Source organism: Rhinolophus sinicus, linkage group LG12, assembly GCF_036562045.2.
Source record: "Rhinolophus sinicus isolate RSC01 linkage group LG12, ASM3656204v1, whole genome shotgun sequence".
Classification (NCBI taxonomy): domain Eukaryota; kingdom Metazoa; phylum Chordata; class Mammalia; order Chiroptera; family Rhinolophidae; genus Rhinolophus; species Rhinolophus sinicus.
In genome coordinates this window covers 34262237-34276582 of record NC_133761.1, presented here as the reverse complement: position 1 = coordinate 34276582, position 14346 = coordinate 34262237, and the positions used below count along the sequence as shown (strand labels likewise).

The 14346-nt window shown below is 42.7% G+C and overlaps 1 protein-coding gene across 2 annotated transcripts in view; it reads left to right on the top strand.

Annotated features, from left to right (window-relative positions):
- Positions 1 to 3977: 3977 nt before the first annotated feature.
- Positions 3978 to 14346, top strand: part of CPQ (carboxypeptidase Q) — a 262903-nt gene continuing 252534 nt past the window's right edge. Inside the window, exon 1 of one of the 2 annotated variants that reach the window (XM_074316339.1) lies at positions 3978 to 4308. In XM_074316339.1, coding sequence (XP_074172440.1) covers positions 4126 to 4308 — 183 coding nt within the window. In that variant the 5' untranslated portion in view covers positions 3978 to 4125. The remainder of the gene's footprint in view (positions 4309 to 14346) is intronic. The other variant, XM_074316337.1, reaches the window with a different exon arrangement.

Sequence of the window (14346 nt, the reverse complement as noted above, 5' to 3'; positions counted from 1 at the left end):
GCCATTGGCCACTAATATAACTGCTGTGGCTATGCTAGCAAAAGAAGAGAGGAAGAATGGGGGCTAGCAAGAAGATGGCGGCTGGGCTGGCAAGCTTGGATGGCGGTTTGCGGACAGTGTGGATCCAGCCTCCAGTGAGAATATAGTGCCGCCAGAGAGGATATAGTGGTATGACTCCCCCATCTATGGCTCCATGGGTGTTCCTTTTTGGCCTCACCATATCCTGTGTTATGTGGGGAGCGGGACCAGAGACCTCGCAGGCCGTCCCGCACGACAAGCACAGTGACCAATCCATTGGGCAAAGGCAGTGTGGGGACAGAGCCCCAAAGTACAGTTTCCAGGCTCTCGGCTTCATGTAGAAAGGTGCTGGCTCAGGTAGTAAATGGCCATCAACTGTGATTGGATGGCCATCAGTTGTGGCTACTTGGCCGTCAGCTGTAACCAGTGAGCCATTGGCCACTAATATAACTGCCGTGGCTACGCTAGCAGAAAATGGGGGCTAGCAAGAAGATGGTGTCTGAGCCTGCAAGTGGTGCAGTGAGGGTTGCAGACAGTGTGACTCCTGCTTCCTGTGTCTCCAACCCAGCCGCCCATGAGACTATAGTAGTATGACTCCCCTACCTATGGCTCCGTGGGTGTTCCTTTTTGGCCTCACCATATCCTGCGTTCTTATGTGGGGAGCGGGACCAGAGACCCCGCATGACACCCTGCACGACAGGCAGCTAGACCAAACTCTCCAAAATGCTAATTTCACCATGCCCCTCACCTACTTAAGCCAGTCCAGTGCTTCCCCTAGGATAAAGTCTGAACCTCTTATCAAGATTAACAGGGCTCTTCTTTTCAAATGTACACGTTAGTCCTATTGACTTTCTCCTTTTCCTTCTCCAACCCCCACTGGCCTCAGCAATTGTTTGTCCCACACATCTGTACTTCACAAATCTGTCTTCTATTCAAACTGCAGATCTGAGCTTAGATCTTTGGGCTGCTTGCCTGGGCTTTGTGTGCCAGTCTCTGCTCCACTAACTTTGGTGCCCTTCCAGTAGTGTGCTGGAGCCAGCTGGTATAGGCTTTCAAAGCTGATTGCTCACATCACACCCCAACTCAAGCATTGCATGACTTCGTGTTGGCATTTCAAATCTGGCCATGGTGGGAGTATTTACATCACAGAAATTGGCAAATGGTACAAATGAGGGCTTAAAAACAAAACAAACAAACAAAAGAAACTGGCTGGTAAACATTTACCAGCACAACACTGTGCCTGCCCTTCTTATATTTTCACAGCCTCTGAACACCATTTATTTCTACATTCATTCAATGAATGTTTACTCACTGCCTACTAAATGTCAGATACTGTTCTAGTTGCTGGGGATATAAAGGTGGGCAAATAAGATAGTCCCTGCCATCGTGAGCTTATAGTGTTGAAAGGGGGAACTTACTTTAGTCAAATATTCACATACATAAAATATAAAATTATAATTATGTTAAGAACTGAAAATCCTTTTAATGGGATATTTGTTCTCGTCTAGAAAGGTTTTCCTGAGCTAAAATCTAAAGGCTAATTTTGAAGAAGGATCAAGGTGAGGGAAGAGCATTGTAGGCCAAGGGACTGACTAGTACTGTGGTCAGAGGGGGCATGACTCTCATGAGCAAGGGAAAAGCGTGGCTAGAAGGGAGCCAGGAAGTGTGGTGGGAGATGCAGCTGCAGAATTAAGGCAACATAGTTTTATAGTCCCTGCAAAGGAGTTTCACCTTTATCCTAAGAGCAGTAGAAAGTCACTGAAGTGTTCTCAGCGGGAAGAGCACATGGTGTAAGGGAAATCCGCACAGAATGGTAGTTCAGAAATCAACTCTAGAGCCAGGTTGCCTGGCTTGGAAAGCTAACTCTGCCACTTACTAGCATCTTACTAGTAACTTCTCTGTTCCTCAGTTTCCTCATAGATTAAATGGTGATAAAATAATACCTACTCTAAAGGGCTGTTTAGGAGGTTGTAAAGGTCTTAGAACAGCACTTGGCACATCATAAATGTTATGGAAGTGCTTGTTCAATTAAATAAAAACATCTTTGGTAAGATAACTGGATATAACAGGTGGCCTGTGGTCTAATAGGAGATGCAGACATAAATAATCATAACGTAACATGAAGTAAGAACAAAAGATAGTGAACACAAGACAAGGGTGAGGTTGGTTTCTAGTGGTTATTATGAGCAGAGTTCAGGGCATAAAGGCTGTTCCAGTTGGACAGAGTAACACTGAGCTGTGGAGATACACAAATGCCACTATAGCCAGAAGCCTAAAGTCTAGTGTAGAAAACAGACATGAATGAAAACCAATGGGGAAAAAAATCTTGTGGTGGAGGTACAAGAGGTGATTAGTGTCCACTAGAAAGCAAATGGGGAGGCTTTATGGAGGAGGGCCCAGCATCATGGTTGACTGCATGGGTTCTGGAAGCAGGCCAGCTCAATTAAGAATGCTCACTTTGTACCTCACTAGTTATGTGATTTGAGTTCTCTGATCCTCTATGTCCTCTTCTGTAAAGTGGGAATAATAACAACAATGACAATAACACCTAGCTCATAGTGTTGACAAGAATTCACAGTTAAAGCATGTAGTCCTGGCATGAAGCATTCAATAAATGTTAAGCTATTATTTTTAGTACATTATGAGTTGAACCTTCAGTGAGAAGAACTTTGATCAGCACTAAAGGAATACCATGAGAAAAGCCACAGAAGTTGAAAAGCATTAGATACACTTAAAGAACATCAAGTCAGTGACACTGAAAGTATGGGTATGAGTGCCAATCTATGAACTGTTTTCACTGGTTCATGACTGAGATAAAATTTGAAATTTTGAAAGGAAAGAAAACAAAAATAAATTGACAAAGTTTTTCTTGTATACTCAAAATAAAAACTGGGGTTTGTAGATTTTTATATTTTTTGTCACTTTTTCTAGCAAGTTTTTGATTGTAGCTTACAAAAATAATAGTCCATGACAGAATGGAAATAAGAAAAACTTGTCCTTTACCCCTGATAGTTTGAGAAAAAAATAATTCAGTGGAGCTGGATAGCACCACAAAGATGATCCTGAAAGGTGGGACAGGATCACATTGTGAGGAGCTTAGGAATCTTGATATCTCACAGTTCATACTTTATTCGTGGGCAACAAGGTTAATAAAAGTTTAGTGAGATTGTTAACGGTAGGTTATGTGTATGTAAATAAATGAACATTGCAGGTTTTGTATTTTTTTCCCCAGTGAGCATGTGTGGTTGTTGTTTTTTAAATTAAAAGGTTTTTTTTGGTTTGTTTTTTTCTGGTTCAGAAGAGAGACCTGAATTGTTCTGTGTTTCACAAAGATAACTGTTTGTATTTGATAAGAGTGTGGTTAAACAAAGGAATTCAAACTTACCAAAACATAAAACATTGAAAATACGTGAGCACACTCTTTGTGACCAGCAATGCGTGTGACTTGTTGAGATAAGGTACAGCGTGTAATGAGATGAGTCTCCTTTCTTCTTGGGCACCCTCATGTAATTAATGCATAAACTAAAGAGAAATGACTCTTCCTGGTCTCCCAGTTTGGGTCATCTCCGCCTTTCATCATCGTGGCCTAACAGTCCTGCACCCACAGGATGGGGAAAATAGCGGGTTAATAATTGCTTACCCGTGGGCGGCATTTGACAGCTCACAAAGCTTGGAGTTTCCAGACACCGTTAGCCAGATTCATGGAGGACCAAAACCTTTCCCGTTTTCCTTTCAGCTTCATAACCCCTTGCTTCTCTACCTGCAGGGACACTCATTAAAGCACACAATATCTCTGCCAAGGCTTTCGCCCGCCTTGAGGCTACAGCTTCTGGAACGCACCGCGGCCCAGAAGCCCAGGCCGTGCGGACCCGCAACGGTATGAGGAGTCCCTCTAGACTCTATATAAACAGCACGGTCAAGGGGCTCAGAACCCCGGGGGTGACACTCAATTTTCCACTGGGGGCCAGAACCCGGAAGGTGAGGAGCCATCCAGTCCTCTGAGTCCCGGCGAGGACCCACGGGCATGCTGGAGGTGGCTCCCCGAGCTCTCCCGCCTGGTAGGCCTGCATCCCCTCAACACTCCCGCCCCGCCCCAGGCGGCCAGGCATGCCCCGCCCGGCGTCCCGCGTCCCGCCTTCCGTCCCACGGCGCAGGGGGCAGGGCAGCGGTCGCCAGCCTGCGAGAAGGACCTTAGCCACGCTGGGGGTGTGGCCACCGCCACCTGAAGGCTGGGCTGCCTGCACCAGGGCACCGCCGCTGCCTCCGCCGCAGCCCGAGGAGCCGGACCAGGTGCGTTTGCCGGGTTGTGCCCGCGGGCGGCTGGGCCGAAACCCTGGCTCCTCCTGGCGGGCGGGCTGAAGCGGGTGCCGGCCCCAGGGATGGACCTCCTAAGTTGCTCATTCTTGGGAATCACTGACGGGTGGGGCTGGGAGGCCACTGGAAGATGGGGCCTGCGGCTTCCGTGAGCAGGGAGGCACGGGGCCCAGTACTGAGAAGCTGCCTGCGGGCACTGGGATGGAGGAGGAGGCTGCAGAACCGCAGCGAGCGGAGCCTGGGTTGTTCCTTCGGCCCGGCCGCCGCCTCTTCCTCCTCGTCTCCCAGGTCCAGCTCCAAGCTGCCAAGGAGAGTCCCTCTCCCCGCATCTGGAACAAATTCCTAGTTACCCCGGCCCCCCCCGCCCCCCCAGGCTTTAGCTGGGCTCCTTTGAGGTTTTTCCCCCCGCTTTTTAGTTTGTACTTTCACTTTTACTGTGAAGTCTAGGCTCCACTCAGACTCAGGTACTCGGAAGTACTCAAGTAACTGAAGGATGAGTGAGTACCTGTGAAGTAGAGCTGGTGAATTAAGGAATGAGGCACTGAATGTGTACATATGAAGTAGAGCTGAATGAAGGAATACTTGTATGGATGTAAATGCATACGAAATGGAGGCAGTGGAGACATAGGTTTACAACTTTTATCTTCTGGTAGATAGTTTTCCAAAAAGTTGTAAACGTACTTTTGTAAACGAAGGCATTCTATGGTGGCTACTTAAAAGGAGTTCTAGGCTATGCTGTTCTTATAATAATCACAGAAGTACCACATCATATTTCCACTTCAGGTAGATTTTCGTATGTAGTCCTTAAAACAAAATATGCCTAGGCATTTTATTGCTTGTGTTTTGTTTTCTATTTCAGACTTTTGGAGAATCATTGATGCCATAATATTTAACATATTTCTGAAAAATAAGGGTGAATCTAAAGGTAGAACCACATGGCTATGTTTTAAGTAACTTGTTTGTAAAATCCTTGAACTCAGGATTGTGGAGAATCTTGTTTGTGTTCCTGAGACAGGTACTGGCTGATTGTGGGTGACTGAAGAAGGCTGATTATAGACCGGAGAGGAAAATAAAGACATTTGTGTGTGGATGCTTTGAAGTTACATAGGTTGAGACTGCTTTGATACAATTGGTCAGTGCATCCGTTCTAGGTTTCCAGACCCAGGTTTCAGAAAGGCTGGATGACTTTGCACTTGTCACTTGATCTCTTTAGTTCTCAGTTTCTTAATCTCCAAAATGAGAGAGGTTATGTGGGACTTCTTCCTGAGACAGATTCTAGGATTCCCACCCCCGTAAAAGATTTTTATTACAATATAGCTAACATACAATATTATATTAGTTTCAGGTGTACACACTTGTTGTTAAACATTTATGTACCTAAAGAAGTGATCACCGTAAGTCCAGCAACAATCTGACACCTTACTATGCTATCACAATATTACTGACTATATTCCCTATGCTGTACATTACATCCCTATGACTTACTTGCTTTATACCTGGAAATTTGAACCTCTTATTCCCCTTCACCTACCCCCCCTTTAAATTTTAATTATGGTTGACATTCAGTATTATTTGATATTAATTTCAGGTGTAGAACATAGTGGTTAGACATTTATATAATTCAAGAAGTGATTCCCCTGACTAGTCTAGTACCGACCTGGCATTATACATAGTTATTACCATATTATTGACTATATCCCCTATTCTTTATTTTCCTGTGGCTGTTTTATAACTACCAATTTGTACTTCTTAATACCTTCATCTTTTTACCCTGTCATCCAACCCCCACTCCCAGCTTTCACCCCAACAAATCTAGTACCCATCTGACACCATTTATAGTTATTAAAGTATTATTGACTGTATTCCTTATGCTATACCCTATATCCTCATGACTACTTTGTAACAACCAATTTGTACTTCTTAATCGCTTCCCCTTTTTCACCCATTCCCAACCCTGCTCCTGTCTGGCAACTATCAAAATGTTCAAATGTTCTCTGTTTCCATGAGTTGGTTTCTGTTTTTGTTTTTGGTTGTTGTTGTTGTTTATTTTTTTCTTTAGCTTCAACATATAAGTGAAATCACATTGCATCCGTCTTTCACTGCCTGACATACTTCAATCAGCACAATACCCTTCAGGTCCATCCATACTGCTACAGATGATGAGAACCCATTCCTTTCCCTGGCCAAACAAAATTCCACTGTATACATGTACCACCTCCTCTTTATCCATTCATCCATCAACAGACACCCAGGCTGCCTCTACATCTTTGCCATTGTAAACAATGCTGCAGTGAACATATGGGTGCACTTGTTCCTTTGAAGTAGTGTTTTGGGTTTTTTCGGATAATTACCCAGAAGGGGTATTACTGGGTCCTTTGTCGCTTTTTATAGACTTTGTTTTAAATTCTGTTTTGTCAGCTGCAAGTATTGCTACCACAGCTTTTTTGTTTTTTAATTTCCATTTTCATGAAATATGTTTTTTTCATCCCTTTTAGTCTGTGTGTGTCTTGATCTGAAACGAGTCTCCTGTAGGCAGCATATGCAAGGGTCTTGTTTTCTTGTCCATTAAGCCATCCTGTCTTTTGACTGGAGCATTTAATCCATTTACATTGAAAGTAATGAAAGTAATTGTTGATAGATATGTAGTTATTGCCATTTTATTATTCATATTTTTGACTTTTCTTTTTCTTTGTTTTTTTTGGTCTTAAAAAAGTCCCTCTTACATTCCTTGTAATACTGGTTTGGGGGTGATGAACTCTTTTAGCTTTTTCTTGTCTGGGGAGCTCTTTATCTGTCCTTTGATTTTAAATGATAGCTTTGCAGGTAGAGTAATCTTGGATGTAGGTCCTTGATTTTCATCACATTGAATATTTTGTGCCAGTCCCTTCTGGCTTTCAAAGTTTCTGTTGGGAAATCAGCTGATAATCTTATGGGAGCTCCCTTGTATGTAACTAATGGCTTTCCTCTTGCTGCTTTTAAGATTCTCTCTCTGTTTTTAACTTATGGCATTTTAATTATGATGTAGCTTGGTGTAGTCCTCTTTTGGTTCATTTTGTTTGGGACTCTCTGTGCTTCCTGGCTTGTATGTCTATTTCCTTCACCAGATTAGGGAAGTTTGCTGTCATTATTTCTTCAAATTGGTTTTCAATTCCTTGTTCTCTTCTCCTTCTGGTACCCCATATGATGCAAATATCAGTACACTTGAGGGTGTCCCAGAGACCTCTTAAACTCTCCTCTTTTTTGTTGTTTTTGATTCTTCTTTCTTGTTCCTGTTCTGATTTGGTGTTTTCTGCTACCTTGTCTTCTAAATCACTGATTCGATCCTGTGCTTTATCTAATGTACTGTTGATTCCCTCTAATGTATTCTTCATTTCAGTTACTGTAGTCTTTATTTCTGACTTGTTCTTTTTTACGTTTTTTATCTCCATTTTTATGTTTCCTCTCTCTTTGTTGAAGTTCTCACTGAGATCATTGAGCATCCTTATAACTGAACATCCTTATATCTGATAGATTGCTCATCTCCATTTTGTTTAGTTCTTCTTCTGGAGCTTTGTTCTGTTCCTTTTATTGGAATATGTTTCCTTGTCTACCCATTTTGGCTCCCTCCTTGTGTTTTTTTCTATGCTGGGCTGCTATGTCTTCTGGTCTTAATAGAGTGGTGTTATATAGTAGGTGTCCTGTGGGACCCAGTGGTGCAGTCTCCCTGGTCACCAGAGCCGGGTGCTCCAGGTGTGTCCCTTGTGTGGGTTGTCTGTCCCTGTTGTAGTTGAGACTTGAGGCCGTTTGCACGTCAATGAGAGGGATTGATCCTCAGGCCGATTAGTTGTGAGGACTGGCTGTGAGTATAGTGGATGAGCTGGTGTTCAGGGGCTGAGCCTACAGAGCAGGGTTCTCTTTGGGTGTGTTGTCCTTGGAAGTGGCAGGGTGATGCTCCTGCCCCGTCTGAAGTTGTCTAGTGGGCCTGCCAGCCCCAGGGTCTCCTGGTAAGGCACCTGCTGCAGGCCAAATCAGCTACAGTCTGTGCCCTGCCTGGGGCCCTCTGGCTTGAGCCAGAAAGCAATTCAGAGATGGCTGCTCCCCATGCTGTGCTTCCCATGCTGTGCTTCCCATGCTGTGCTTAAAAGGCCAAGCCAGGAACGAAGTCTGGCTGTTGCTAGTGTCGGGCTTAGGGCTACTCAGCCAGAGGTACGGGACATGCTGAAAGCCAGATGTTGCATTTTTGGGTTTTGTGAACCTTTGAGAGATTTTAGGAAAGTTTGCAGCATGAGCCAAGGCAGGCCACTTATACAGAAAAGCCACTGAAAACGGCTTGGGTGTGCCCAAAGTTTTGGTGGGGTGGGGTCTCTGGGAATTACTATGGCGGGGCATAGAAAGGTGATAGTTTGATGGAGATCTAGATATGGTGTCTGCCTGCCTCTGTATGCAAGGAGGGGGAGGGCTCAACAAAGAAACAATGGCTTTTGCCAGCTCCTCCATCTGGGAGAAAGCTGCCCCTCCAGGCCTCACACTGAACCTAGACAATTCAGTTCCTCTTTGTATGTACCTGGTGCTTTTCAAACTGCTGCCCCAGCACTGAAGCTCAGAGCAAGTGATTCCATCAGTGAGTAAGTCTGTGCTTGGTCCCTTTAAGAGGAGTGTCTAAGATTGCACCCACCTATGGCTCACTCAGCCATAATATCTGCTGGTTTTCACATCCAGAAGTTATGGGGACTTCTTTCCCTGGCACTGAAACCCTGGGCTGCGGAGGGGCTGGAACCTCTTGTTCCTTTGGGTGGGAGGAACCTTCACATCTGAGATATCCCTCCCGATTTTTACTGGACACATGAGGGTGTGGAACCAGCCTGTTCCACATCTCTGCCCCTCCTACCATCTTGAGGTAGCTTCTTCTGTATATCCGTAGTTGTAGGGCTTCGGTTCAGCTGGACTCCAGGCAATTCTCAATAATGGTTCTTCTGTGGTTTAGTTGTAATTGATGTGGTCCTGAGAGGAGGTGAGCACAGTGTTTACCTACTCTACCATCTTGACCGGAAATTAGGATTCTCTTTTATTAGGAGTAAAAGGTGAAATTGTAGGTGATTTAATGGAATTCTGCTTACTTCCGTTGTTCTGCTTGGGAATCTTGGCCCTCTTTTCTTCTCTGCAAATTGCAGTTCGTTCCTGTTCCTTTCTACATCTGCTTCAACAGATCTGGGAGCTTAAGATAAGAATAATAGACTCTGGGCTGGGAGGAGAAAAGAGGGCAAGATTTTATTGTGCATTACCACAGGCTCCTGGGTCTAACTTGTTAATGATACAACCTAGCCTGACAATACCATATATTTCCATTACATCCAGGGAATTGTATCACTATTAATTTGCATTTGAGATTAGTTATTATAGATCATAACATTTTTGAGCTTAGAGATTTTTTAAAAGCAGTTAAAAAGTCATTTTATCTACATATTAAAATATATTTTGCATGCTACATTTAACAAACACAAAGTCCCAAACATTTAAGTAAAATAAAATTAATGTTACCTACTTCAAGTCTATTGGGAGACATGGAGCCAAATGTGGTACTGGGTGAAACAAAACAACTGTCTTGGACTCTTTTCCTTAAGACCCTCTTATGGAGTCTTTTGTTGTTCATGCATGGAATGTAACAGAGTTGATATTTATGGGGCACTGTGCACCAAGCAGTGTCATATTTAATTTTTTTACTTATATTGCCCCACTTAATCCTTAATGTAAACCTAAGAGGTAGATGCTATTGTAATCCCTATTTAACCTACCTAAATAGAAACAGTGCTTGAAAAATGGGTAAGTCAGGTATTCAGAACACAGGAAGATGGAGGCAGGGTTTTTCCCCGAAATAGACAATCCAGGTATAGTCTGTGTGATGTTGGGGAATATGATCTCTCTTTGTACTCCAGAGTGTATACAGAGTGTGCAAATAAAGTATACACATTTTAAGAAAGGAAAAAACTATTAATATACATCGATAATAAAAGATGAATACAAGCCATGTTTGACTTCTGCAATTACAGGAGGTGCTCAAAGTGGTTACCATCAGCATCCAGACTCTTCTGATTATGGCGAACTACTGTTTGAGCAACATTGACCAAAGTGTTAATATCTCTTAAAATGTATATACATTTTTTGGCACGCTAGGTATATAAACTCTGGGGCATTGTGGGTAAGTGAATTTAGGATGGGAGCCCAGGGGTGGAATGATTAAGATCGAATTACAGAGAATTGGTTCTTATATCATTTTGAAAATTATTGAATTCCACTGGGACTCGGGTAGACTCTGATACTTTGACCTAGATGCACATGCATCTTAATTTGAAATGTGTTCAGATTTACCAATTTAGGTAGTATAAAATGGGTGACATCAAGAGCTGTCATTAATAAGTGGCACTTAAGGGCTCTGAACTATGAGTACCATGCAGTGTTGTTTCTTGGGCTAGCTAGCTTTGTGTCCGTGGTATGGCACTGCCCTGCCCCCCCCCCCCGCCCCAACCTCTTTTTTTTATAAGAACAACAGCTCCTAATGCAAACAAGGAACATTGCTGGCATCTCTGTAATGCAGGGACAAGAATGCAAGATGCAGTCCCAGGACCTTTATAGTTAATTGACGAGAGCCAAAAGAGAGGCCCATAAAATAAGTGGAAAATTATTTTGTTTCTTCTTTGTCAGTCAAGTTTAGCCTTGTGGAAGGCAGAGACCAGTTGTGGCCGCCTGAAAAACTGAGAGCTGATGCCAATTTGACTTAGTTCAGGAGGCTGAAACTTTGTGCCCTGAAGGCTGGTGTGATGGAATAGACCTTCTCATTGCTCACAATATTATGAAAAAAACATTAAAGCAACATTTTTTATTACTTGCCCTGGAGCCAGAGCTTTAAATGTACTTTCTTTCCCCGCCATACCCTCCCTAAACCACTTAGCTTTTAAAAACAAACAACACATTCATGTGTTTGCAATAGTCAGATTGTTAGTCCTTTTTCTTTATTTCTGGACCCTGTTTCTTTAATGCAGCAAAGAAATTGGACTTGTGTGCTTTTAGGTCTCTGGACTTTTTCTTTAGTTATTTCATTCAGCACATAGTAATTTCAGTAACCATTTATTGATTGTGTACTATGTGCCAGATAAAGATGAATGAGATAGTGAGTGTAAGTAGGAAAGGAAGGTGACCTATCCATAAATAACGGTACCACAGGATGATGTGGAAGTAGTGGCTAATCACTCTCCCAGGAAAGAAGTATGGTTAGAGCTGAGGAAGATTTCACAAAGAAGGTGAATTTTGAACTGGATTTGGAAGCCTGAAAACCAAGAGGAGAGAGAAGGGTGTTTCAAGTAAGGAGAACTACATGGGCAAGGAAAAGGAGGTGAGTGTGAGTGTGGCACTCCCAGGAAGAGACAGGGCTTTAGTGTGGCTGCAGTGGAGAGATCTTGTGAGGCTGGGGCCAGAGAGTGAAGGTCCTTGAATGCCATGTTATTTAGACTTTATGACAGCGTACATAATCTTTTTTTTTAAATGAGTTTCTTTAAGCTGCATTTTTAAAACAAGATACTATGTTGCATTTTATTTAGGAAATAGCTCCACAAATAATGTTTTGGAGGAATTGGAGAGGGAAAAGCCAGGATGCCAGAAGAAAATGAGACTGCTGTTGCTGTAGCCCAAATGAAGCAGGATAAGGGTCTAAACTAACCCAGGTTTGAGAGATACTCAGAAAATAGAGAGGATAGGATTTAATGACTAGCTGAATGTAGGAAATAAGGTTGAAAATAATTTGGAGATTTTGGAATTGCTTGCCTAGGTGAATAGAGATGCCACTAAATGAGAATAACACATATAAGATGCAGAAGAAGTTTTGAGAGAAAGATAGTCAGTAGAGTAACTGTGGAACATCTAGGGGAGATTTCCAGGATACAGCTTGACTGTAGCTGTACTGTGACATCATACAGTCAACACCTGCCAAAGGTTATGACATGTACTCAGTTTAAAAAGATAAATCAATACCACAAATCACTTTAAAAGAAGGAAAAATGCCACTTTAGACTTGATTAATTACATCATATCATATTTCAGGTACGGGTCTTAGAACTCTAATTGTTATGTAAATTCCAATGAAAGAAAAAAGGATAGACAAACAATAAGGGGCTATCATAAGCCACCAATAGAAACCAAAATAGAGCAATATAGATGCGAGTGGTTGAAAGAAACAAAGAAGAGGCAATGACAGCAGTGTAGCAGAGAGGACTGATGGCTGAAGACACAGGTACAAGCAGATGTGGAATACAGAGAAGAAATTTGAGCTGGTTCTTCCAAATAACTATAGTAAGAATATCACAAGCTTTGATTTCTCATCTTACTCAACTTGTCAGGAAGAGACAGTAGGAGATTGTTCAGAAGTACTGGACAGAGGGTTTGATGTTATTTTGCAGAGAAAGTGTTGGGAGACTTTGAACCATGGGGAAAAACACAGGTAGAGTAAGGTTCAATGAAAAGGATAATGATCAGAAAAAATTTTCAAAACACTTAACGGATTCTATGACAAATAGTTGTTAACAAAGAAGGTGTTCTATTAGTGTTGTGTCACTAGACTTGCTTGGAAAAAAGAATTTATTAGCATAGCACCTTATATTTAAAAATAATTTTTATATTTTCTTGATAAGTTATATTACACAATGTTTTTTTTTTTTTTTTTTATTGGGGAAGGGGAACAGGACTTTATTGGGGAACAGTGTGCACTTCCAGGACTTTTTTCCAAGTTAAGTTGTCCTTTCGATCTTAGTTGTGGAGGGTGCTGTTCAGCTTCAAGTTGTTGTCCTTTCAGTCTTAGTTGTGGAGGGCGCAGCTCAGCTCCAGGTCCAGTTGCCGTTGCTAGTTGCAGGGGGCGCAGTCCACCATCCTTTGCGGGAGTCGAACCGGCAACCTTGTGGTTGAGAGGACACGCTCCAACCAACTGAGCCATCTGGGAGCTCAGTGGCAGCTCAGCTCAAGGTGCCATGTTCAATCTTTAGTTGCAGGGGACACTGCCCACAATCCCTTGCGGGAGTCGAGGAATCGAACTGGCAACCTTGTGGTTGAGAGCCCACTATCCCTGTGGATATCGAACTGGCAGCCTTCAGAGTTAGGAGCACGGAGCTCCAGCCACCTGAGCCACCGGGCCGGCCCCAAAAAGAATTTTTACATTTGATTATTACATACCCCTCAGCAGTAGGTGCTTCCAGGCACTATTATCGTTCTTTTATAAACTAAAAATCTGGGTATTTAGGAGGCTGAGTTTGCCTCAGATCCCATGGCTGGCAATTCTTTGAGTCCACTACTCTGTTTATTGTATCAGAGCCTTGTTTTGCCTTGGATCCTTGGCCTTTAATAGTGTACTCCTCCCGCTGCCAACAGTGTCGCATTATGTGAAAGTAAATCGGATGATATTTGAAGGCAACAAAGCCAAGATCTCCAGGGAAAGAGGCAGTGATGGAAAGAATGCTTAGTACCAACTCTGCTGCGTGCAGTGGGGATGGTTATGAAGGGTTGCATATAGATAATATCTGTGGAAATCAAATGACACTTTTAATACAATAGAAGAGTGTACAATGTAAAACAATCTTATGATTAAATCTTCTGTGAGGCATTTATCCCTTATTTATAAAACAAACTTAACCACTCCTTTATATATTGTCTGGATAAATTTAGATTTTTAAGTATGGGGTTTGCTTAAAGCAAGATGTATCTGCAGTAATCAATTCATCTATATTGATTATGTTATATGAAGACTTTTCGAACTTGAGTATCAAATCTGAAGATGGGGATTTGGGGTTAGAGACCATTAAAACATAATGAACATAATGATTTGTAGTTAAATCTGTCTAGCTATCTTTCCTGCTTACAAAGCATCTATAAGTTGGACATTGGGTGGTGCGAAGCTCAGCTTGGAAATGGAGAGACAAACCCCGCACTAGTACCGGCCCCTGGCCTGAGGGTGGGTCTGATCGTGGGACCCACAAGAGGTAGTGATCAATGAATGTA